This window comes from Bombus terrestris, chromosome 8, assembly GCF_910591885.1.
Source record: "Bombus terrestris chromosome 8, iyBomTerr1.2, whole genome shotgun sequence".
Lineage (NCBI taxonomy): Eukaryota > Metazoa > Arthropoda > Insecta > Hymenoptera > Apidae > Bombus > Bombus terrestris.
This window is the reverse complement of record NC_063276.1, coordinates 7527645-7551715: the sequence shown is the minus strand read 5'-3', so window position 1 is coordinate 7551715 and position 24071 is coordinate 7527645. Positions and strand designations below refer to the sequence as shown.

The window sequence follows — 24071 nt, the reverse complement described above, 5'->3', positions numbered from 1 at the left end:
TCTCTCGAATTAGAAACCACCGCTTCATTTTCCTTTCCTGACTCTGCAGGATAGATCGTTACCCACGAGCACTCGCCATTGCATCGTGTTCAGTCTTTTTGATAAAAAATTTACCTAACCGAGGAAATTCGTCGTTTGCTTTGTTGAGCTTCTGGTGGACAGATAAAATCGAAAACAGCGATTTCACCGATGTCAGCTGGTTTCGATTTCGTCCTTGTGAATACGATGGACAAATTCTTTTTCTCAACGTTGCTCTTACAAAACGAACCTGGTTTACGTTTTTCGGTTTAACACGGCGCGATAGGAGTTTTAATTAGTTAGTCGGAATAGATGGTTAATTAAAATTGCAGCAGATGAGACACGTTGAGAATCGTTAATAGCGCTGTCGCATGCTCCGCATCGCTCGAGATCAGGCAACGTTTCAGGATCAAATATTTATGTCTGATCCGGCGCGTTTCTACCAGAACGTCGCTTCAATTATAGCAGATGAGCTATATATCCCGCGCATTATTATACGCCGGGCTATTTGTGTACACGATTTCGAGCCGAGAATACGGTCTCGAGGCTGGATTCCACTCGTTAAGTCACTGACCCGAATAGAGCCCACGTAGAAGGAAATAGGAAGTCATTGGCGCAACGCTGATTTTTCTCTCGACATGGGAGAGTTCAATCGAGCTGAACGAACCTTCGGAATCGGTTACACGCTGAATTTCCTCTTTCCCTCCACGTTCACCCTATTAACTTCGCAATAGGTCTCTTCCACTGTCTTCTGCCTTTTCTTCCCTCGTTTATTTCTTTTTTTACTTCTTTTTTCAAATAGATTCTGCGAACCTTCTCTGTCAGATAATAAAACGATATCTGTCCTTGATCCGAGAACTCGGCTCGCTAACTTCAAAGCCTAGAAAATATCACCTCTATCGTTTTTCGCAAGCTTCTAAACAATCATTTATCGACGTTTGTATTTTCAAGATTGAGATATTCGTATCTACCGGAGAATATCGTCTGTGCGATGTGAAAATAAATGCATCGAGAACGACGAGTTTGCTCGTTACTATATTCCTGTTAAAATCGTTGAAAGAAGACAGTGTTGCTTCGAAAAATTCATTTCTATTCCGGGCAGTATTTTGCTATTCTCTGGTTAAGAGAAACGAAACACAAGGTTAGCCGTAACGATAAGCGGTAACCGAGTCGAGTAATTTAATTAATAGCTGTTTGTTCGCGACGATCCAGCCAGACTTGGCAAGGTTTTTCCAAGTACGTACGTGGTTAGAGGTGGAAGAGAAAAAGACGTTTATTAGCGCATGCTGGTCTCGAGAAAATAGACGGTCGCTTATGAAAGGTACACCAGTAGATACACGTTCCAGATAACGTCAATAAGCATTGTTACTCGCAGCAACTTCTCGCGTCACGAGTGTAAAAACAGCGTGGCCGTAAAAAACCAGGCAGCTCGAAATTTCCTCGCGTATTTCCCTCCGACAGAATTAGCAGACGGATAGACAATAAACGCCGGCTATTTCCGTGATCTCGCGGTAAAATAATCAAAGGTAACCGCAGACTCGCGAGACATAGCCAAAACTATTTTCTTTCCAGTTTCAATTTCTTTCTGTCTTTAAAACTGAATTTCAACATTTGGATTTTGGCCAGCTTTCTAGCTAGCTTTCACGGTGGCGTATAATCTGGCAACGGATTCGGCTTATTCACAGCGCGGACAAGCGCCAATAGGTAGGTAATTACAAGCGAAGAGAAAGGAGCGCAAGACGTCGATAGAGGGAGCGAGAGGGAGATTTTGCACGCGTGTGCGTGACCAGCGTGCAAACCATCCGCGTTGATGGACGTGTGCCACGTGAACCGCATAACGACTGGCCATCATTGTCTGCGTTTCGCCCACATGGCCTTTGAACGTGTCCCCCGTCAGCCCGTGAGAGACGATAACGCGATGACCTCGAGATAAATTGCTCGTCCGCGGTGTTCAATGGCATCCCGAGCCGAACAAACGAAAGAAGAAAGTCTGCGCGTGATGGATACCAATTGGTTGCGTAATGAACTCATTCGAATCGTCAAAGAGGCGAAAGGACAATGCAGAGGCCAGCTACGTTCAACGAACGCAGCATTTTCGACTTCCAACCATTTTGTCCCATCGTGCGCTTCTTCTCGCTGCTGTGATATTTCGCTACGTAATTAAACTTCTTCCTCGATCGTCAACTTCTAATTATCGTGTACCGTGCAGCGAGTTACGCGTCTGTAAATTGATCCTATCCGCGATCGATCCCTCGTAACGTCGTGAACGCTGGAAAATTTGCACGTGAGAATGAAAGGAGACGAAACGGCGCAGGATCAACGAACGCGTATCGCGCGGATAAGCGTGAACGCGATTGGCCGTAACGTGCTCCAAGGTAGCCAAACGAGAACCCGTTCCATGGAACGAGGCGTATTACCAAGAGTCAGGAGGAAGAGGGAGAGCGTAGCAGGGAGAAACAATTTAGGAAAAACTGCCAACGACCAGTAGCGAGACCATATTTCTATGCAGATGCGATCCTTGACGAGACTGGTGGCACTGTACACCGGGGAGAGCACCGGTGGTCTTTTCTTACTACTGCAGCCTGGCTACGTATTTTTATAGCTTCCTGGCGAGCATTCCTTTCCCTCCGTACCGGTTAGCGAACGGTCTTGGACGAGGTCTTCCAGCATGCAAGAACAAGTGGAAGAAGAAGATGTGCGCGAGAAGAAGAAGATAAAAAGACAAGTAGCCTGACCTTGTGCCCAAATGCCAGTTTCTGTCGCCACGAATCGTCGATCGCCTCCTTTCTGCTCACGGAAAGCTTTAGGAGGGAAGAACTTGCATAAGCGTTAAATCGCGCCAGTTACACGTAGGAGCCACGTAATCGGTCGTATTTGGAGCAGAATAACAGCAAGGCTATGCGCTCGTCGGAGGAAAAAGGGCGAAACTACGCGATGTTTTGCCGCAGTGTGTTTGTTCGATCGTTGTGCCCGGCCACTTGGCTCGATACCGCAACTGCACCACCGACAGTTTCGAATCGTCGCGTTAATTCGAAGCAGGGGAACGGAAGCTCGTTACCGAAATTTCCAAGCAGAAAGGGCGCCTCTGAGCTTCTACGGTACAGAAAAGAGGAGGAGGGAAGAGAGAGAGTGAAGCGAAAGTAGTCCGAGTTTCGCTCGGGTCGTAACCATACTCTCAACTTCGCGCCGTTAATTAAATCTTCGTCGTAGAACATGGCTGATACGAGGCAAAGTTAACTCCGCAACGTCTAACCACTCCGCGCCGCATCCTTCCAGGAATCTGCTGAATTTCACGCGCTGCGCCGCTATAACACGCTCGCACTTAGGTTTGTCGATCGCCTCCTGGCGATAAAGATCGGCGCGGTGAAGTTTCTTGGCTCACGTGAGGAGTCGTGATCTACGATGCACGAAAAGTAACGAAACTATCGAGAAAGTATACGGCTCGTTCGTTCGAGTTTCGAGTGCGGCACGGTGCGTTCCGCAGCGGCCAACACGAATATCATCCAGCCTAATGAAGATTTCGCGTGACATTGGAAAATACAGGCTGCAATCGGCCGAGATCTGGGCCTCGTGCGAACGATCTATCTTGGATACGCGTGCTTGCCGATCTTGCTGGAAAAATTATTCAAGGATAAGGCACGAGCTGAATTAACGTGCCTAGGAATATGCACGAAACCAATTTAGCGAAGCAGGAGGTTTAGAGCGGCGGTAGGTCCTGCTGTTGCAACACGGTCTCGTAGCGTGCAATCATTCGCAATGGGACGATATCAACTTGTTTTGTGCCAGAAGGAGCTGGAAGATCGACCCGTTGTTAATTATTAGCCTGTCTTCTCTCGATTTATGTACGTACTTGTTCGTTTGCTCGAGAATTAGCTTGTTTACGACAACATGAAGAAATCGTCGAGTTGTACAGTTGGTCGCAAAAATACCCGACGACGTTATTTCTTGCTGTACTTTATTACAGGACTAGCAGAAGACCAGAAAACAGAGAAAAGGAAAGAGACGAGGGAAAGTAATTTGTCATTTTAGAAATATTTATTGCAATGGAAATTGTATTTCGTACAGCCGATGCGAAATAGTCATGCGGACACTTTTGCGAGCAACTACAGATCCAGATCAATGTCTTCGTACAAAACAGAAAGGAAAATTTATTTACGCTCGACTAGAGACGCAAATACGATTCAGATAGCTTAAAATTGCCAGGACCTATGACTGCGAGGCAATTTACTCGATGACGTGCGTCGTTAAGTCGATGATAGGCGGCGAAAAGTGTGCGTAGGACGAACGACACGATTTCGACACCGTGATGAAACGAATTTACGCGACGACGATTCCTTTGCCTCCGTTACGCCACTTTTCCAACCAACGCTCTCATTCTCCAGAGTTTCGTGGAATATTTGGTGCTTTCGCTGACGTAAATAAACGACCCGAAAGCGATCTGTGGTATGTACTCGAGGACTGGTTTATTTTCGTCGAAGCTGTCAGGAACAAACCAACAAACGAAGGGCGCTGTTCAATACCAATGTCGCGGAAGAACGCGTGATCGCGATAGCTCGTCGACCGGGACACCCTCTTCTTCCTTGCACCAGATATGAGGCTTTAGATCTCTAAACACACGCGTTTACGTCATAAAGTCTACTCGTAAACTTTGCAAGCAAATATTTTTAGAAGGTTGCATTTTTTTCTTTTCGTAGACGATTCGTTGAAAGACAAGTTTGGAAATCTTCGCGTTTTAATACACTCGCTGCTACCGATATACACGCGTATCGCGTTCATTCTTAAAGTCTACTTTAAATGAAAATTATATTTCGATAGATATTAATAAAACGTAGTGTTCAAATATTCGTTTTTAGTATTCGACGTACGTACTTGAATTTTACTAGTTTTACATATTTTTCGCGAATAAAGTGTTTGACCACAGACGCAACTGTTGCATTTTAGCTTAATTTCGGTAAGATAATTTTGGAGGGGCAGACGCTGCATATTGTGCAAGTACGTTCGAAATAACAGGATTTTTCATAAAAAAAAAAGAATTCGAAGGATTCGAGAATATGTTAACCTACAACGAGTTAAAAAGACGCTGACGATAGAACGAGCTGAAGTTTGGTATTCTCGAGCGAAGAAGTTCGCCGTCAAACTTCACCGAGTGGTCTTGAACCGTTCGACCTCGAGAGGGAAGTACGTCGACGTCCGAGTCAGTGAACGATCTAGGTTCGTTTTATTTATATCGGAAAGCGAGGAATTTCGGGTCATTGGTTCGGTAGCAAAACCGTTGAATGGATTCGATCGGTAACAGCATCTTATCGCGATCACCCAACGGAAGTTGGCAGCAAGTCGCAGCTGCCGTCCGGAAACGCAGACAGGTAGACACTGCCACGTCCGTCTCCTTCCACCCTGGCTACTTTTTCGTCTCCTCCCCCTTATAGTCGGCAGTCACGCGAGAGAGCAAACAAAGAACGCTCGAAAGGCTGAGGTCGGGCAAGAAACGTTGCACGCAGCTGCCTTCGAGAGACATTCACTTCCCTGATGGCATTTCGTTTCCTGACCGAGCGGAATGCACGCAAGGTGCAAAAACAGCGCCGCTATTGAAACCGAGCCAAGCGAATCGAAAAATTGCCCCGCTAGGTTCTCCGTCGTTGTCGATGGCCGTGCCAGGGAGCGCGAGTCCTTCGACGTTTCGAAAATCGCTTTGACGGTATTGACGACAGTGATTGTCATGTTTATCGGAAAGTTGCATATGATACTTTGAAATGATTTACCGGTTCAGGGGTAAAAGAAAGTATAGTTTCACAGACAATAGGTAAATTAGTAGGGTTGGCGATGGATACAACAAAGACGTTCTTTTACCGCATCTTCTAAATCAGATAGAAGAGCCGATTTTATCCAATTTGAATAAGGGCAATTCGACGAGCTCGCATCATCCTATCGTAAAGGTATTTCGTCGAGAGAAGGTCGTAAATCTTGTAAGTAAAAATAGAGTTAAAACTCACCGAAGCATCCTCTCTCTCTCGACGATCTCCTCGGGAGTAGGTTGAGCAGGTCCGAGCAACGAGTGCGGTAGCGGCGGGTACCTCTGAGACCTCCAAAGCATTTCAGACGCAACGGCGGGATGATGATGACCGGGTGGTGGTGCGGGATTCTGGTAGCCGACCGGTGGAGCAGTTGCAGCGGCTGCCGCAGCCACGGCGGCCGCGGAGCTCGGTCCGGCGCTGGGAGGTGGTTGAGGATGCGCCATTAGTAAGGACGTGTGCTGGACGCTTTGCACGTGCCAGACTCTAGCTGGTGTGGCGGCCGCCGCTGGTGTCGAGGAGCTGGTGGTCTCGTCGACGCTGAGCGCCGAGCTTCTGCTACCGCTCCTCTCGTCGCCAGAGCCGGCGCTCCTCAGGGAACTTACCCCGCTGTCGGAGCCGCTGTCCCCATAAGCTGCACTCGCGGCGCCGCTACCAGCCGCGGCTCCGACCGCTCGGATACCGACCGCTGCTGGCACACCAGCAAGCACTCCGCTTCCAGGTATCCCGGCCCCAGCCTCCACTTCCATGAGGCCGGCCTCATCGCCGCCCCTCGATGTGTGAGACTGCTGTTGCACCTCGAGGAGGCTCGACGAGGACAACTGATGATGATGCTGCGACTGTTGATGTTGCTGCTGATGATGCGGACTGTTCGCTACCTGATGCTGATGCTGTAGCTGTTGCTGCTGCGGATGATGATGTATCACCGGACTACCGGTCGAGTAACGTTGCTGTTGATGATGATGCGGCGGCGTGTGGTGATGGTGTTGATGGTATTGCTGCAGGTGATGATGATGGTGACCAGCTACCGGCGGTGGCGGCTTGTTCAGTCTCTCGGCTAGAATGACAGGGCTCTCGTTGTGCCGATTTCGCTCCTGCTCCCGTTGCTGCTCCAGGAGCAGGCTCTGCCTGCCAGAGCCGCCGCCGCCGCTGCTACTAAGCGGACTCAGCCTCTCCAGCACGGAGCCTGAGTCCTGACTGCTCGACTCCAGCAGCTCGACCACCGATTCGACGCTCGCCGCCCTCGCGCCGCTCACGCTACCCACGCTATCCTCCGTGCCTAGCTCGGTAGTCAGCTCGGTTCTTCGCGAGCCACGCTCCTCTTCCTCCTCTTCCTGCTCTTCCTGCACTTCCTTCCCTTCCGGTTCCTCTTCTTGTCCCCGAGCACGATTTCGATGTTCCGGCTCGTCCCCGTCCTCCTCCTCGTCCTCGCGCTCGTCCTCGTCCTCGTCCTCGTCCTCGGCCTCGTCCTCTTCCTCCTCGACGCTCTTGCCGTTCGAGCCGGACTTTAACAGGCTCGCTTCGGCACCGCTGAGGACGCTGCCTTTGTCGACCACCACCGACGAGTCGAGCAGCGATCCATTCACCAACACCTGCTGTTCCTTGCCGTTCTCTCTACCGCTATCTCCCTTAGTTCCAAATCTTTCTTCCTTCTGATCCGCGTTCGATCGCCTCTGTTGAAGAACCGTGTCGCCTCCAGGGTCTACTACTTTGTTCGGAGGCGGAGGCTCTGGTTCTCTGTCTCGCTCCCTAGATTGACTCTCCTCGTTCTCCTCGAGCTTCTCGACCTCTCCCCCTTCGGCTCGCTCCTGCTTCCTTTCCTCCTCTTCCGTTTCCTCGAGATCCGACGCTATCTCCTCGCAACCTTTCCCACCTCCCTTTCGCTCGGATCTAAGCTTCCTACCGACCGGACTTGTCCTGAGCCTCTTAGTCAGGGGATCGCAGCGTTCCTGATCTTCGTCCTCCTCCTCGCCACGCTCGTCCTCCTCGAGTCTTCCACCTAGTCGTTCCTCCTTCTCGGCAGACTTTACGCCGCCCGAGTGTTCGGTATCTTCTTCCGCCTCTGTTTTCGTTTCCTGGCAACTGAGCCTCGGCCTTCGTCGCACGGGTCTCTGCGATGGACTCTCCACCGGACTCTTTACGGCAGTTCCACGTTTTCGCAGCTTCGACGCGCTGCTCGATGCGCTGTTCGCCTCTTCTAAGACGGTTCGTGGTATACGATTGCTGGGCCTGCCGGAAGGTGGACCCTTGTTCTCCCGGTCTTCCTGCCGCGTCGATAAATTGCTTTCACCGTCTTTCTCTAGTCTCTCGCGGCTCGCGCCCTCGCTCACGCGCCTTCGTCGGCTGTTGCGCGCTGAGTTCTTTTCTGAAACAATAATTGAACACCAGGTCAGTCGATCGATTTTTATAAAAACTGCTTCGCAACTTTAATTTGAAAATCACGTTCATCCTTACTTCGTTTATACGTAATAAATTAATGCTCGGCTTCGGATACGCGAAATTCTAATTCGTCGAGATTAATTTCAGTTATAATTACAGTATGTTCGGTATATATAATGCAATGACTCTGAATGAACGTTATTCTTTTTGTACGTACGAGATAAATGAAAATTTCATAAGATTTCACGATATACTGCGCTGAAAAGTACATTTTGCACTCATATTATTCACCATAGACCTCTTTTCCGACATTCCCTTCATTTATGTCATCCAAGGTATAATCATTCTTATCGATCACAGCGCTGTGTTTACGTGATAAGTGGAAGGTTGTTCGTGTACCCTTGTTCATTCTTGTCGATTAAGGTCGATCGATTGAGCGCCGTAGCTGGTCGCTACGTTGTATCACGTAAGCAATTACAGAGGAAAGTTGCTAATCTCTCCGAGTCGCGCATACTACGATAATTCAACGACTAGTAGGAAACACGTGTTCATCAAGCAAATGCGAGAAAATTCTAATAAAGAATGACACGCTGCGTTTGCAACGGGAATCCCATACATTAGATCTAGTCAGTCTGACTCAGCCGTTTCAAGCTCACAGCGACAGGAAGGTATACCGAATCAGCGGATCAATTGATTAGAAGATTAGAATTACCGATGACCGAACTGTGAAACCTGTACTACAGAAAATACATTTCGTAAAAAATCATTAGAACCTCTAAAAAATTAAAATACAAGAAATTTCTCTGAGAAACGGAGAGCTGGTGGTTTCGATAAAATTGTTCGTTTCGAACGACAGTTGCAGTAATAGATCCACTGAACAAATAATCCCCTATTTCGCTCCCTTAAATTCACAGCGCATCTCATAGCTTTCATCTCTTTCACCTCAATCGGATTCGTAATCCTCGATACCATCGAAACGTTGCATCCGAGGCATTGGCTTTTCGTCCACGTAGGTATACGCGCTACGACCCCAGGGAGTTTTCAAGGGTCGACTGGCTGTAAACGCGATAGCAGTAGAGAGAACAATCCGCGACAACGCGTACGTTGGAATCTAACGACTAGGACGGAAACAATAACGCGATAGCGCCAACGAGATGAAACGTATCGCCAGAGAAACACGATGTAGCGTACACCTGTACAGCGTTCATAAATATTAAGGCAACCGCTGATTTCATAGGAAATGTAATTGACAATTATTAGCTTGTTCGAAAAGTGTCTTTCTTTTACAGACCCGTATTTTACAGCGATGCATCTTTATACAAAGTAGCGGCACTCGATAGTAAAACTTTTCAACGATTTCTGACCCGTGGCTAGCTACACAAAGACCCTATTTATGACCGGACGACGGTAGAGCTGTGGTTAGCGCCGTTGTTTACGAACGTTCAAGACCAGGTTCAAACCCCGGCACTCTAAATTCAATTGCTAAGTGAGAAAAGGCCAACTCGAACAAAGACAAAAATCCTATACTCCAACAACAAGTACCTCACAGCTATACACCAGCCGCAGCACTATCACCTAACTATCAACACCTCACAAACATGAAACCTAATCTGTCGAACGTTGTGATGTTAATCTTGATAGGACAAAATGGATCATACGTAATTCGAAAAAAATAATATAAAACGGAAAATGTTGTGCACCCATCATTTCCTTATAAAACGAAAGAAACTTTCCGGACGACCTAATACGATATCTCTAACTGAAGTCTTCGCAAAAAGAAGTATATTAGACGAAATCGAATCTAGTTAAAAATCTGAATTTAATTAATGGACAAAGGTACCGAATTATCGAGAGATACAGCGAACATGAATGAGAAAGAAGTCAAATTTAATTACACGTAGTTAATAGTGTAATACCGAATAGATGAATTCTTCGTATGCTAACGTTTCAAACGATAATCGTCAAAGGGTTTGATAATTTTCTGACGATCGGATGATCGTCAACCTAATTTTTACCATGTCCTAGTACTTGCGAACGGGGTTGTGCACGACGAGATACAGGCGCAACGGAAACAGTAGAGAGCGAAACAGGGGAGAAAGAGAAGAAACGGAGGAACGGACAGGTGGAGGAGGCAGAGGCCATGGCTGAGAGACAGCGCACGAGCAGAGGGGACAGAGGAGAGGGATTTATTACCAAGGATTTACTGTTATTACCCGGAGGGGGAGAAGCACTCGAGCGGGCAACGGCGTTGCATACGTGGGGTGCGCGTTTATCCGATGCGCAGACCTCTATGTATCCGGAATACATGGACGCGTGCATGTAACGTGGATGGTTGCATTCGCAAACTCGACGTTCCGCGTCTCCTAGCGACTGCGGTTTGTCCTCCTGTCCAGCCGAAGTCCGCATGCATTACGCTCTGCGTAATTGAACAGCGCCGACGTACTTTGCTTTACATTTTAACTCGCCTCTCTCGCTATTATTCCCGGGACACGAGCGCGGAACGTTGACCAGACCAGAAACCAACTTCCACCGATTATTATTTCGAACGGGAAAAAGATGAAAAGACAGGGCAAACGCGTGGTTTTTATTCGTGCGATTGTTTTATTGGCAGTTTGTATATCTCGCGTTCCAATAGCTAGCAGACCTAAGGGGAATACGTATTAACATTTAAGCGATACAATTCTATTTATTTTGCATTCATATCCATTTTTTCCTTGCGATGTTTGCTTCTTTGGGCGGTTAACTGGTCATTTACTCGTTTGCAAATCGCGTTTCTAATCTTATTCAGATCGTATTCAAAGGCTTGTCAGTCATCGGTGTAATAAATTAAATTCGATTATCAACACTCTCATCAATACTCTGGTGTTGAAGAACGTTTTACGATCATTTCGGATAACGCGAGCGTATGCGAATTCGGTCTTGGCTTAATGTTACACGATCGGTTCGCTTTTAGAATGCAAACACTTTGTTTGCGCTCGTTTCGACGCGCTTTAAACCGGGTCACCGGAATTCGGCGCGACCTCAAAGCGAGACCGAACGCGTAATTTCTAATCGAACGGGTGTACTCGGGTTAGACTGATATTTGCTGCGATTCCAACGAGACGATGGCGAGTGTGGGGGCTAAACTAAATACGTTCGTACGAATTTGGTTTTTAATTAGCGGAAACTTAGCGTGTAGATCAGGATAATTCTAGAGAAAAAAATAGAGGTTGGGATTTACAGGCCGTGTTGAGATCGTTAAACGATGCACGCCAATTTAATTTCAGATTGATTTTACAATAGCAAGTTTATTATTCGCATGAAACGCATAAACATCTTTGGCGTATTTATTATACTAAGCTTGTTACTATTGTACAAGAGAATTGAATTACACCGAGACTCGTGAAACTCCGTTAATTATATCGCTTTAATTATGCAAGCGAGTCCAAGATACTGACAAGTATTTCGTGATTTATTCGAACGTACACGCTGAGAGAACGGAGCAGCAAAGAATGGAACGATCCGAGCGGCGAATTTTCAACGGAAAGGAGGAGAATTTCTGTCGGAGCTCGCGTCAGTGTATGTATTGAAAGTTACGGAATTATATGGTCGAGGATCCAGGTGCTCAGCGAAAAAATACGGCGCAGACAGGATATGAATTTTCGCTACAGTGAAATTTTTTATTTGCCTTTTGGAATCTCCCTTTGCCGGGATTTTCGTTCACGGTGTGGAATCTTTTTCAGGTAAAAAGAGCAGGCCAGCGGGCAATGTTTCACAGCGACAGTTCCAGTCAGATTTCATTTTCCGCGTTTGACGGACGATTAACCGACGAGAGAGCACTGTCGATATTCCGTCACGGTTTTTAAACGCGCAACAACTCGATGAAACGCAAACTCTTTGGTTTTTTCATCGACTCGACGGTGTCGTGCTACTGTGACCCGATAAAAAAAAAAAAAAAAAAAAAATAATCTATCCTCGTTTGTCGGATAATTGGTGTTTATACGGAACCGTGAACCTTCGAACGACTGCCCTTTCAGAAGGGTAGAGTTCAGAAAAACAACGATATAGATTCTCTTCGAGAGGGTCAAAGCAACCCCTGCTCCGATGGATATCGACTTGGCCAGACTTGCCTCTTCCTAGGGATCAGATTAAACACGGTTGACTGAGTCTCGCGGCCATTTAAACGCATTGTCAAAATCCGAACGTCATGCTGGTACGCTTGCACTGGAAAGTTTCAGGAGGGTTATTACGTTAGTTTTCAAACTGAGAGAAACTCAGTTCCGCAGAACTGTGCTTATGCGAGCTTCATTCGAAGGAAATTTTAGTTGGCTACTGCCCGACTAAACGAACCGTTGGATTGAATCCATTCCTTTCAATATGAAATCCTATCATAAAGAATAAAAAAAATCTCCGAAATAAATCGTATTTTCACGAGCCAGTTTAGTATGTTTTATTGATAAAAAAAAAAAAAAAAAAAAGAACCGATTGGCTTGTGAGAAACTCGCGCGTACGAGTTATGACCACGTCGATCGTCGAGAGGTCGGTGAATGAAGCGAGGAAAGGAGCGGAAGGCACCGGAGGAGAGGATCGGAAAATGGTTTCTCGAGGCTGGTTCGCGTCTCGTCTTGCGCGGTTATTTTCGACCCGCTCTATTTCTGCCGGCGCTCCCTGCAACGGCCGAGGATCTCCCGCGCGTTTGTTGATAAACTTATTTCGTGCGAAAGCGGGGGAAAATGGCGATCGAGGGTAGAAGACAGCGAGAAACGACACCGGGGACCGAGTATAAAAATAAAAGGGTTGGCCAGCCGCCAGAGACCTCCTTCCCTCGGCTCTTTTCTTATTCTTCTGCGGAGACTCGCAGGCCCCATGCCAAGCCGCGCGCCGACTGCCTAATTTACCCGTAAAACGACTAACGCCGAACCCCGCGTCACGTTCGCTTTGATAAACCGAGCTCGATACTCCGATCGATCTCGTTCCGCGCCAAATCGCAGTCCAATTGAACGTCGGAAATCCTGGATTCGCGCTTTCATCGACGATAATTCGCGTTACCGCATTAAGGGAGGCGGCTCCCTTTTGCCTTTGCCAACGTCGATCGACGATCGCGTCCAGTTTTCTACCGACGTAATCCTGCGAGAAACCATCGAACGAATCTGTGCGGTCTGGTTACATTTGACGAACGAGAGTTTAGAAATTCAGTGTTTGGCGAGTATACGACAAAGGGATGAAAATAAAGGTACGAGGAGGAACGAGAAAAGAAGGACACATTGCTGGACGAGTATCATAGCGGTGTAAGTTGCTTATTATTTTTTAAAAAAGCGTTCTTGTCGTTTATCGTTTATTATTGTTCGAGTGTGGAACGAAAGCGATGATTTTTATAGGAATTGAAGCGCGTGACCAAAGTCGAGTTCTGCGAATCTTAACGCACATCACCGTGTCATTAATACGGATTGTTATTGTTAATCGTCACTGTTATTGCGAATACATGTGAACATTCTCCGTGCCACGTAATTCATCGTTGCGACTAAAGTGGCACGTCTTTCATAAGAGAATGGATGATCGACGTAGAAACGAACTAGGTCAATCTGTACGAACGAGTTCGATTTCCTTTGCTCGCATTTCAAGTGGCTCGTACACGGTCATCGAGCCGATCTTCGAGTTCGCGCTCATGTTTCTCGAGTACCCAGAGCGCTTACATAAAAATGGTAAGGATTGAGAGCCACTGGTCATTCGGTTCGTCGACATCGCCTCGGCGACACATTTCTTTCCGTTCACGGAACACTCTGTGACAGCAACCACGACGACGACGACGACACTGACAAGTTACGAGAGTCTGAAAAAATAAGAACCGATTCCGTATGGGCAACACATGACAAACTCCAGCTATTCCGACAGGAGATCGCGTTGCTTCTTTTTTTCGTCATGTTCCTCGCCGGTTCTTTTGTCTCTTCGGCAGTGTCGAGACAAAAAAGGAAAAATACACGCAGACGATTTGCAAGAACGTGAAACGTTAACCCATTAAGTTGACTGGTTTTTACTCCTTTTTAGTCGATTTATATTATTAAATTTCATCGAATACACGTCACGATCAAAAATGGCAGAAGAAAAATGCGATAAGTCCATTTTTGTTGATATTCGATAGATCGGACAACATCGAATGAACACGTTGAGAATTATATCGTCGTAAAATTTCCTTCTTACACAGTTCCAGTCGATTTATATTATTAAATTTCATCGAATACACGTCACGATCGAAGATGGCAGAAGAAAAATGCGATAAGTCCATTTTTGTTGATATTCGATAGATCGGACAACATCGAATGACCACGTTGAGAATTATATCATCGTAAAATTTCCTTCTTACACAGTTTATCTTCGTCGAGTAACGTAACCTACGTTACACAATCCACGTGGTTGGGTAACCATCAACTGTGAACGATATTGCCTCTCATTCCGATGAAATTCGTGACTATGCCACGTAATTTTCCTCGGCGATTCCACGCATTCTCTTCGTACTTTCGTTTCACTCCTTCAATCATCATTAATGCGAGCCTCTCTTGATGTATTCGCCGTTACTGACGCACCGTGGCGCATCGTGCTGAATTCCACGAAGTTTCAACCGATGGACTCTCGAATCTCGTATTTTCTTCTTATCAAACAAAAATCTTCCTTTTACATAACAACGATTATTTTAGCACGCTGTTTATTATTTCGTTTCTTTTTCGATTCGAAAGATACGTCCAGCCTTACTCTTTTCGCGATTCCTACGACCGTCAAACTCCGCTCTTGCACTGCGAATTTTATTTCAATTTCGTTACCAGCAGCTCCCAACTTTCCCAGCTTTCAAGCGTTTTATTTGAAATTTACTTTGACTAAAAAATAAATAAAGGAAGAAAGAAATTCACTGAAATACCAGTTTTATTCGCATTATTCTTGTATTTTCTAATTTTTAAGTGTACGGTATATCTTGAAACAATTTCCAGCATTCAATCCTCCTTTTCTTTCGCGCGTTTCGCAAAAAAAGGTGCACATGAACGAACATCGAGTGGAACTCGACAAAGGAGCTCCTCAGATAAAAACTGATGTCTACTCGGACTCGACGTAAGAGTGCAAAAGGTTAATCCCAAAATTCGATAAGAATTATTGTCCAAGTAATAAGAATGGCGTTTGAGTAGCAGCAAACCTTGAACTTGCGAGGGTGTCAGAAGGCGGCGGTTAATTCTCATTCAGTAATCCGAGTATTAAAGAGGTTAACGGCACGGGCCGGCTGTCTCGGATTTTCAGCAGAGGCGGAGGCGAGATGTCCCCATTGTTTCTGAATTATTTATTAGCCGTAGTTTGGATCGCAACGATTGAATGGTCAGTGACCGGATGTGACGTGCCTGCGGGCCAAGATGGCCGGCAACGATAATTACTCGCGTGTTTACGACCGATAAAGCTTGAATGCCCCACCTCCTACACGCGCCACAGAGTGCACCTATGTGCCAGCTCGCGCACCCAGTCCGATCGAGAGAGGTGAACTCGACACAGGCAGAGAGGGAGATGCGTGCGAGTACACAAAATGTCACGAGCACTGCCCTCGACATGGGTGGACATAGAGGGAACCTCGATGCAATTCGATGGCTTTGACACTGGTTATTATGAAATTTAAGCCAGCTCGCCAATATGTCTCAACAATATCGTTCACGCCGTAATTTTAATGGTCGGTAATCAAATTTTCGTTGATTTCGTTGAGGATAAATAAACTATATTTGCAGTGACAAAATAACGAAATTACAAGGCTGGATAGTCTATAAGCGTAATTACATTTTTTCCTGTTTTATAATTTTATTAATCGGCTATAAATTAATGTCTGAGATTGATGTTAAATTCTCAAAAAAAAAAAAAAAAAAAAAGAGAGAGAAGAATAATAAATAATTCTAATACCGTATGATGATTTCTAACGGAAAATGGCAGGAATAGTAGTAAATTTCAACGCGAATTTGAAAAAAAACGCTGCTTTTGAAAGCGCGTCACTTTTCTCTACCATTTCGATTTATGAAATCGACCAACATGGCTTGCCGATCGTTCAACAAATATGTAAATAGTCTCGAAGATTTAATTTATGTACATAGAATTTTGTGCGTAAACTGTTCCCACGACGCGAATACACACGTAAAATTGTTCGAAGAATACTTTCACAAGAATGTAAAAATTTATTAAGAAAATTTGCATAGCCGATTGACTACACGACAGATAATCAGCTTAAAATACAAAATGTTGGCTGGATTATAGCTTTGCCTATAGTCTTAACTCTTTGTGGGCGTGAGTTAACGGCCTTGAAAGCATAACAGTAAAAACGACTTCACCGACGGTCACGGTACGACGACTCCGGAATCTATGCGCCAAAATCACCAGCCAGAACGTGTAAAACGCGTTGCGAATGAAAAGTGGCTGCAAAGAATTCGCGGCGTGCACCGCCACAAATCATCTCGTCGAACGCTATCGTCGATTCTATCTATCTACGTCACTGACAACAAATATGTATTTAGCTGTAAATCGAGCACGCGTCGCTCGGACACTAACGTAATCAGGACTTTCAGCCGGCTATATTCTATTAATAAACTATAGTTGCCTTTCTTACCGTCGCGATAATACATCTTCAATGATAATTATGTCGAAGGTTCACCAGCTGGCTCGACCGCTAATCGTAATGGGGCAATAAATACTATCTCGTTTCAACGAACACATTGCAATTTCCTTGGAATGCAACGTGATAGAATTACGAGACAAAGATAAAACGTTGAACGATACTTTTCAAATTCCTGCGACAATTCACTCGCACGATTCCGCATCGTCCACGCGATTTTCATTGCTGCAGTTTTCAATCGTCGCGGATCGTTTTCACGATTTCCGAGTTTTTACTTCGCCTCTCACATTCGTTCAACTTTCGATCGAGAATAATCGACACGGATAAAACTGTGTTCGTTCGGTCGAACGGTAGCGCAGTTTTCGATTTCAAAGTTCATCCTCCATGCTGAATCCGTTATTCGCGCTTCGTTTGAGACACGAGACCGTAAGAGAGTTTAGTTGATCGTACGGCGAGGAGAATCGGGAACAGTCGATCGTTATTAGATATGGGCTTTATGGGAGGCCGTAAACACGGAAACGAGTGAGAGCGGAGAACCGGGCTCTCCGTGATCCAGCTACGTACCTGTAGGCTGACCTAACCCCTGCGAATAGCTCTCTCCGGGACATCGATCGATCTACAGGGTGTCCTAGAATTTATCGTTTCCTGCTACAAAACGTTATACCGTAATACGGACAATACGCTGCCTTTGACGACAGTCTTGGTCGATCGATAATCGCGCCCTTTGCCTCGTCACCGCCAGGAATACCATGTGCAGTATGCAATCCCCGATCATATTTCGTCGCCAAGACTTTCAGTCGGCCGCGCGAATTGAAATTCGACTCGTATATTCCTTTTCGCGCCTCACGACCATGGTCGCCAATTTGTGAGTAGAATATGCATGAATAAATTAGACAGCGTGTTGAAATATGCGTCGATGCACCGATCTATTAATATTCAGACTCTGTGACCCTCGAGAAATCATTGCTCCATGTTATTTATTGATAATTATTCTTGTTCGATTATTTGTTTCTACTGTTGTTATGATTATCGCTGAATCGATTATTTTTTCATATTTTAATATTGCTTCGATATTAACGTTTAACTTAATGTTTCAATATCGTTTATTACTCAGATATTAATCAGAACAGTGACTTTGACGAGATATTAAAAATTCGCTGCAATCTATGAGATACGCAATATCCTGTACAGTTATCGAAACTTTTATTTCAACTTGTTCGCCAAATGAGACGTTGTCTTCGCGCTACTTCAATGAATCACGTTTCTTGAAGAGTATATATATATATATACATGCGTATAGATCTCGAGAGGCCGCCTCAGGGCCGTGAGAAGCCGATACGGTGAACCCTTTCAAGGCCTTGGCTCGTCGAACCGATGCGTCTCAGCGCATATGTTTACACGATAGATAGTCGAATAGAGTAAAGAGCCGTGGAACGCGGCCATTTCACGCGTACTTGTCATTCGCTTGCTCTCGTTAATGGCTCTGTCGTTAATCCCTTTCGTTCAACAGACAGCTGTATGATCGCTGCGACGAGATGGACAGCCGCTCGTTCTTGGAATCGCTGATCCGGCTGCGTCGTCTAATCGCGTAATTAGCGCGCTGGCATGCGCCATCGTCATTGTATGATAATTATATTTAGTGGAACGACGATTATATCACGACGATTCTCTTTGTGCTGTCATCGTATTTCGTTCTTTTTTTAGAAATCTGCACACGTCCCTATCTCCGCACATTTATCATAGCTCGATGGAAGTTAGACACACACCGGACAATCCATTTAGTTTATTCACTGTCATTCTCTATCGCTATGAGACTGAACACTTCTATGGAAAATTTAAGGATACAAAAGTGCATAGAACGCAAACAATATGCAAACATATTATTTATACCGAATTATTATTTAAATATCCATTTAACCCGTATACTTTGTAATTATGTAAATTTCTTTAACTTATTATTTATACCGAATTATTATTTAAATATCCATTTAACCCGTATACTTTGTAATTATAAGTTAAAGAAATTTTCTATGGAGATTCCATATTTTTTAATTAATATTGGTACCGATACGAAGTCGCGTAAATATTTTCGGTCTAGTGGTTGCGTACTGAGACATACTACAGCTAGAGCTTATATTCTATAAAATCAGAAAAGTGTCTGGTGATAACACGAAATCGATGGAATGTTGGATAAAAGAGACGTTTTACTGGAGCAAGTAAAGGAACGGAAGAAGTGGGTAGACAGCTCTGAACGGGTCTTGTTCGGGTCACGAACCGGTCGCATGTTTTGCTTAGGCTGCCTCGGCCATTATATTTTATTGTGTTGCACCGGTGACGTCACGACCAATTGACCTCCCCTGAGGCCACTCGGTGAGTTTAACGCCAGCCAATGGCTTCGTGGTACGTGCGTGTAACTCTCTGCGTTCTGTGGCAGTCGTTATTCCTGGACGAGACGACGGTTTCTGGTGCGCCGGCTTCGTAGCCGAAATGGGACGACCAGAGCATAGCCCTGTAGCGAGCGAAACAGAGAACGAACGACAGAGAGCAGAGTCATGGGCCACTTTAACGTCGCGTCTCGACGCCGGAAAGTCTCCCTTGTTTTTTCTGGAACTGCGCCGACGTGACTCTCCCGGCCGGCAGAGTAGAAGCAGTCATTAGGTTCAAAGGCTTCTCGGTATCGGACGTAAACGGGTCTCGAGCAAAGTGTAGCTTTTGGCAGAGACCCTGCTGCGTGGAAATAGGGATTCAACGCTGGTAATACGTTTTTTACGACCGCTTCGACTTCGCCACTGGCTCTCTTCCATTCGATACGCTCGGATTCGCTTTTCGATACTTCCTCTCGCCGGCATACTCTTATACAACCGACTGTTATTCCACAGTGCTTTCGACTATCAATGCGATTCGCTACTGAAACTAATACAAAACAAACGCTATGGTTTTCTATTTTTACTCTTTTAACACTAGAACTACCGCGCCAGTCAAATCCACTGGTTTTACAATTTTATTTTCAAATTCCTACTTCATGTTATAGCTTCTTTCCGCAATGATGTAATGACTTTCGCAACGATAACTAAAAGAATAATATAATGAATTTTATTTCGTTCTTTGTGTATTCAAACTCGAAATAATTTTGTATCGAGGCTATTTATACCAATACCAGTCAAAGTGACTGCTACTTGTCAAAGTGTAAAAGAGTGTTGCAATCTGTTTATCGAACTCCAATTAACCAGTTTCCTCGTTTTGTACAACTTCTCACACGTTTTTATAATTATTACTGCGTATCATTCGATATGATGATATCAGTTATCACTAGATACTAGCACTAGAAATACCACAGCAATCAAAATGACTGGCTCTACAATTTTATAAATATGTCAATCCTAGTTTAGGGATCATGATCCCAGATGGATTAATAATACCAAAAATGTACTACATAACATGGAACTGCTTCTGTAAGAATGTAATAAATCAATAAATATAAAAGTATTCTATTATTACGTATTTTTCAAAGGCCAGTCATTTTCACTGGTTTTGGTAGAAATAACTTCGTGTTAACTATCGGTAGTTCTAGTGTTAAAGGCCGATCTACGAGTGATCGTAGAAGAACGTAGAAGCTTCGTCAGCCGAGTGTTTGATATTCCCTCGAAATAGAATTCTGCAATGTGTAATATTTGTCTTATTATTATTTGATGTGTCAACGTACGGTAATAGAGTAACAAATATTTGTTAGAGATAGATTTCTTCTTTATTGGTGTATTATGTCGTATGAAACGTATTGATTGTGGATGGTCACGGTTATTTTCCAATCGATTGTATTTCTATCTCTTCGTACGCGTCAGTCTGTTCGTCTTTTTTATACAATATAGCAAACACGCTGATAAAACTAGTGATATAACACGGTGATAGAAGATTTATCGTGTCAGTTACCGTTCAAACAAAATGAACGCTTATCGCGAACACACCCACATTCCACATTGGAATGTTGCGACTCGATCGATGTCTCTAGCTGAAAAATCTTAATCGATCTTGAGTATTCTTCTGCTACACACTACGAAACACTCCTTCCATCTTGTTTTACCTAATCGTTAATCCTGCTATTTACTTTTAATCAAAAGCGAGTAATTGACTCGGCACGTTCTCCTCGGATGAAAGTGGGCAAAGATGAGCGCTGACCTCTGCTTTCCTGCTTGACAAAGAGATGACTCATCGAGTTCTAGTCTAGGTAGCCTGACCTATACTCTTACACCTATACTCGGGAATTGCTCGGAATTTAAACTACTCAAAAGACCTATAATTTTTATTCATGTGTTGGCACAGTGTATTATATGTATAAAAGGCGATCCTGTGCCGCGGGATCGAGAAAAATAATCGATAATGTGAAAGCAACTCAGCTTGTCGTGGAAACAACTAAGAATCGAATTTCTCAAGAGAATCCACCGTAGAAGATCTTCTCGACATATTTTTCGTCGTAAGAAAAATAAAAAAGAAAAAAAGGAAAATAAATAAAACGTAAACTTCTTAACTCTTCTTCATCGATGTAAAAAAGTTATTGGACATTTCTTTGGCGAACGTCTCATAAAATGAAATAGAGGCAAGTTTCACGCGAGAGAAACCCAAGTACCCAGCTATTAGTTAAAAACTTTTACTCCTGACTTTCCCGATCTCGTTAAACCTCCGCCAGAGAAAAAGCTTCAAGTTCATCGAAGTCTCCGCTCTATCTCTCAGCCTGTAATTACAAATTCCCGAGATTCGTTAACTCCAAGTATGCAAGAATCTTATACTTATCTGTCTTTAAAAGCTCGTTTATTGCTCGTATCTACTTCAACGACGTTAACCTTCGCCTCGCAACCCGACAGATCAGTATTCATTATTCAGTTTGTTAGCTTTATGCCCGTTTTGCTGACTTATCGTCATTAACGACGTAAACTCGGTAGATTCTCGTACCGCGGTGCCGGTGGTGCTCATTTGCCTTAGCGTGGGATTTTCTCTCTGTGTTAAACTGCATGCGTAGATGCATCAACAATGAAATACGTATAGATTCTTCTAACTTATAAATTATAGAGTTTCCCAGATATTTTATTCGTGGAAACGCGCACAGTTTACTTAGGGAAAATCCCAATTTTACAGAGCGCAAGCAGCAGATTCGCTCTGGTTCCGACTATGCAAAAATTTCGCGAGATCGTTGACTATCGTTTGGTAGAATGGCGGTACTGTCGTGTACATTATGGAACCATTGTTGCGCCCGCGTCTCGGCTTGGCAACTAATTAATTCAGCTAATAAACGTCGGCGTGGATTCGAATAGAACAGGTGGCAAACGCTGTATCCACAGAAATTATTGCGTTACGCTGCACGCCGTGACGAGACGAGGAGAAGACGAGAAGAGACGACTAGAGAGAAGAGAAGAGAAGAGAAGAGAAGAGAAGAGAAGAGAGAAGAGGAGAGAGGAGTGAGAGAGGAGAGAGGAGGCGCGCGTGCGCTTCATTCGCCCGACAGAAAGTTGTTCCTATTAAAAACAGTCATTACGAGGCGGCCGCGTGCGTTTACTCATTAACGGGGAAAATAACGTTTGCCAATCTTTCTGGCTGAGCCAGCAATTAGAGCAAATAGCGAGATGAAAGTTTTCACCGATAACATTGTATGCGCGCGGCTGCTTTCAAATGCCTTGCAACGTGGAACAACGCGCGAGGGGCCGCGTTGAGAAATATTTTATGGACACTCCGTTACGTTAACGACGTATTTAATTAAAGGATGCAACTGATAATTAGCGGCTCCGCTGATTTGCGATTAAACGTGGAACCGCGCCGCAGAAAAGGCTAATTACGATAAAAATTCATCTCGAAACGCGTACTTCGTCTTGTTCAACAGCCGCGCGTTTACAATGACGAATGAATATGAAACGAAATTACATTTGCAAACAGGTAGATCAAACTTCGTGATTTTCCTCGTTACCCAGCCTTTTAATTCTCCCCGTTTCTGATCGTCCTAACCTTCCTTCTCACCGATTCTATTAGGTCAGCCGAAAAATAACGCGCAAATTCGTTAGAAAATAAGTCGACCTCGATGGTCCGCGACTTCTTCCAGTCGAAGGAAGCTCCAGGGGAGCACGAGAAAAAAGAATGGAGTGGGTCAGGAGACGTCTTGCGCTTGTGTTCCAGCAGAGATCATCGAAGTCACGAGTTTGTACTTACGCACGAGGAACACCTACGGCGAAGCAACTGGGAGAGTGTTCTTCCTTTCACCTTTCCCCTCCATTCCAGTCTTTGGAGCTGAATAGAAAGAAAGAGAGAGAGAGAGAGAGAGAGAGAGACCTGTCGAAACGAAATCGGGAAACAGTTTGGAGGAAGGATGGCGAGAAAGAGAGGCAGGAAAGTACCCTGGTGAGTTTATATCGCGACGGGACTATCAAACAGGGGCGGATACGAGGATCCCTTCGAGCCATAATTCTCGACCCAGTCGTCGTGGGTGTACTCTCGGTTAAGGGGATTTCACGCAGACAAGTTCTCGCGTGGCTGTGTGAAGGCGCCTGCACACACATACACACACAAACACAGAGAGCCAGGCAAGGTTACATAGGCGGGCAGACGAGTGCAGGAGTCACTGGCGGCGATCTGTGTCTGAGATATGCAGTCCGACAGGGAGACCGGAGCCAAAGGGGGAGAGCAGAGAGTCAGGGAACTGGTGTATCGAACAAAGAGAGACAGGTCGATATCTCTGTTCTGCCTGCTCACTGGGATCCCTTCTACGCGAGCGAACAAGCGACCGAGCGACCGAACCAACAGTGGAGGGGAAAAGAGGGATAACGTGGCAAACGGAGAACTAGCTGAACCGGTTTGACGGACCTCGACTGGTTTCATTAAACCCCGGTTGTAACCTCCTCCGTTACCTCCTCCTTCTTTTCTCAGGCCAGGGCTCTTTCCATCGTCTCGTCGCTGTGTACACGCACGAGCGAGGCTGAAAAGCCATTCGTGGCTCGTTTCTCTCGTTCCTGAGCGCCGAGAGCACACCAGATTTGCCTCTCTTTTCTCTGCACACTGCCGTGTAACTGCAACTACACACAGCAATAGAGACGTAGTGTGTGTATGTGTGTATGTTTGTGTGCGCGACTAGAAAGAGGTAAGGTGCAAAAGGAAAGTCCCGGATAATTGCCGTGGTCCCGTAATGTCTACACACCGATGCGCTCTTCCCATTCCACCTAAGTCTCTACACATCAGCACAGCCTCTGTGCATTGCGTCGCCCTACTAAAAAATCATTACGAGATTTCCTATAGTTCTTTCGCCT

General features: G+C 45.2%; 1 protein-coding gene across 5 annotated transcripts in view; it reads right to left on the bottom strand.

Moving 5' to 3' along the window:
• LOC100643532 (probable JmjC domain-containing histone demethylation protein 2C) overlaps positions 1-24071 on the bottom strand; it is a 227361-nt gene that overhangs the window by 83531 nt on the left and 119759 nt on the right. For all 5 annotated transcript variants that reach the window (XM_012311264.3, XM_012311267.3, XM_012311265.3 and 2 more), the window contains exon 8: positions 6009-8172. In XM_012311264.3, coding sequence (XP_012166654.1) covers positions 6009-8172 — 2164 coding nt within the window. The remainder of the gene's footprint in view (positions 1-6008; positions 8173-24071) is intronic.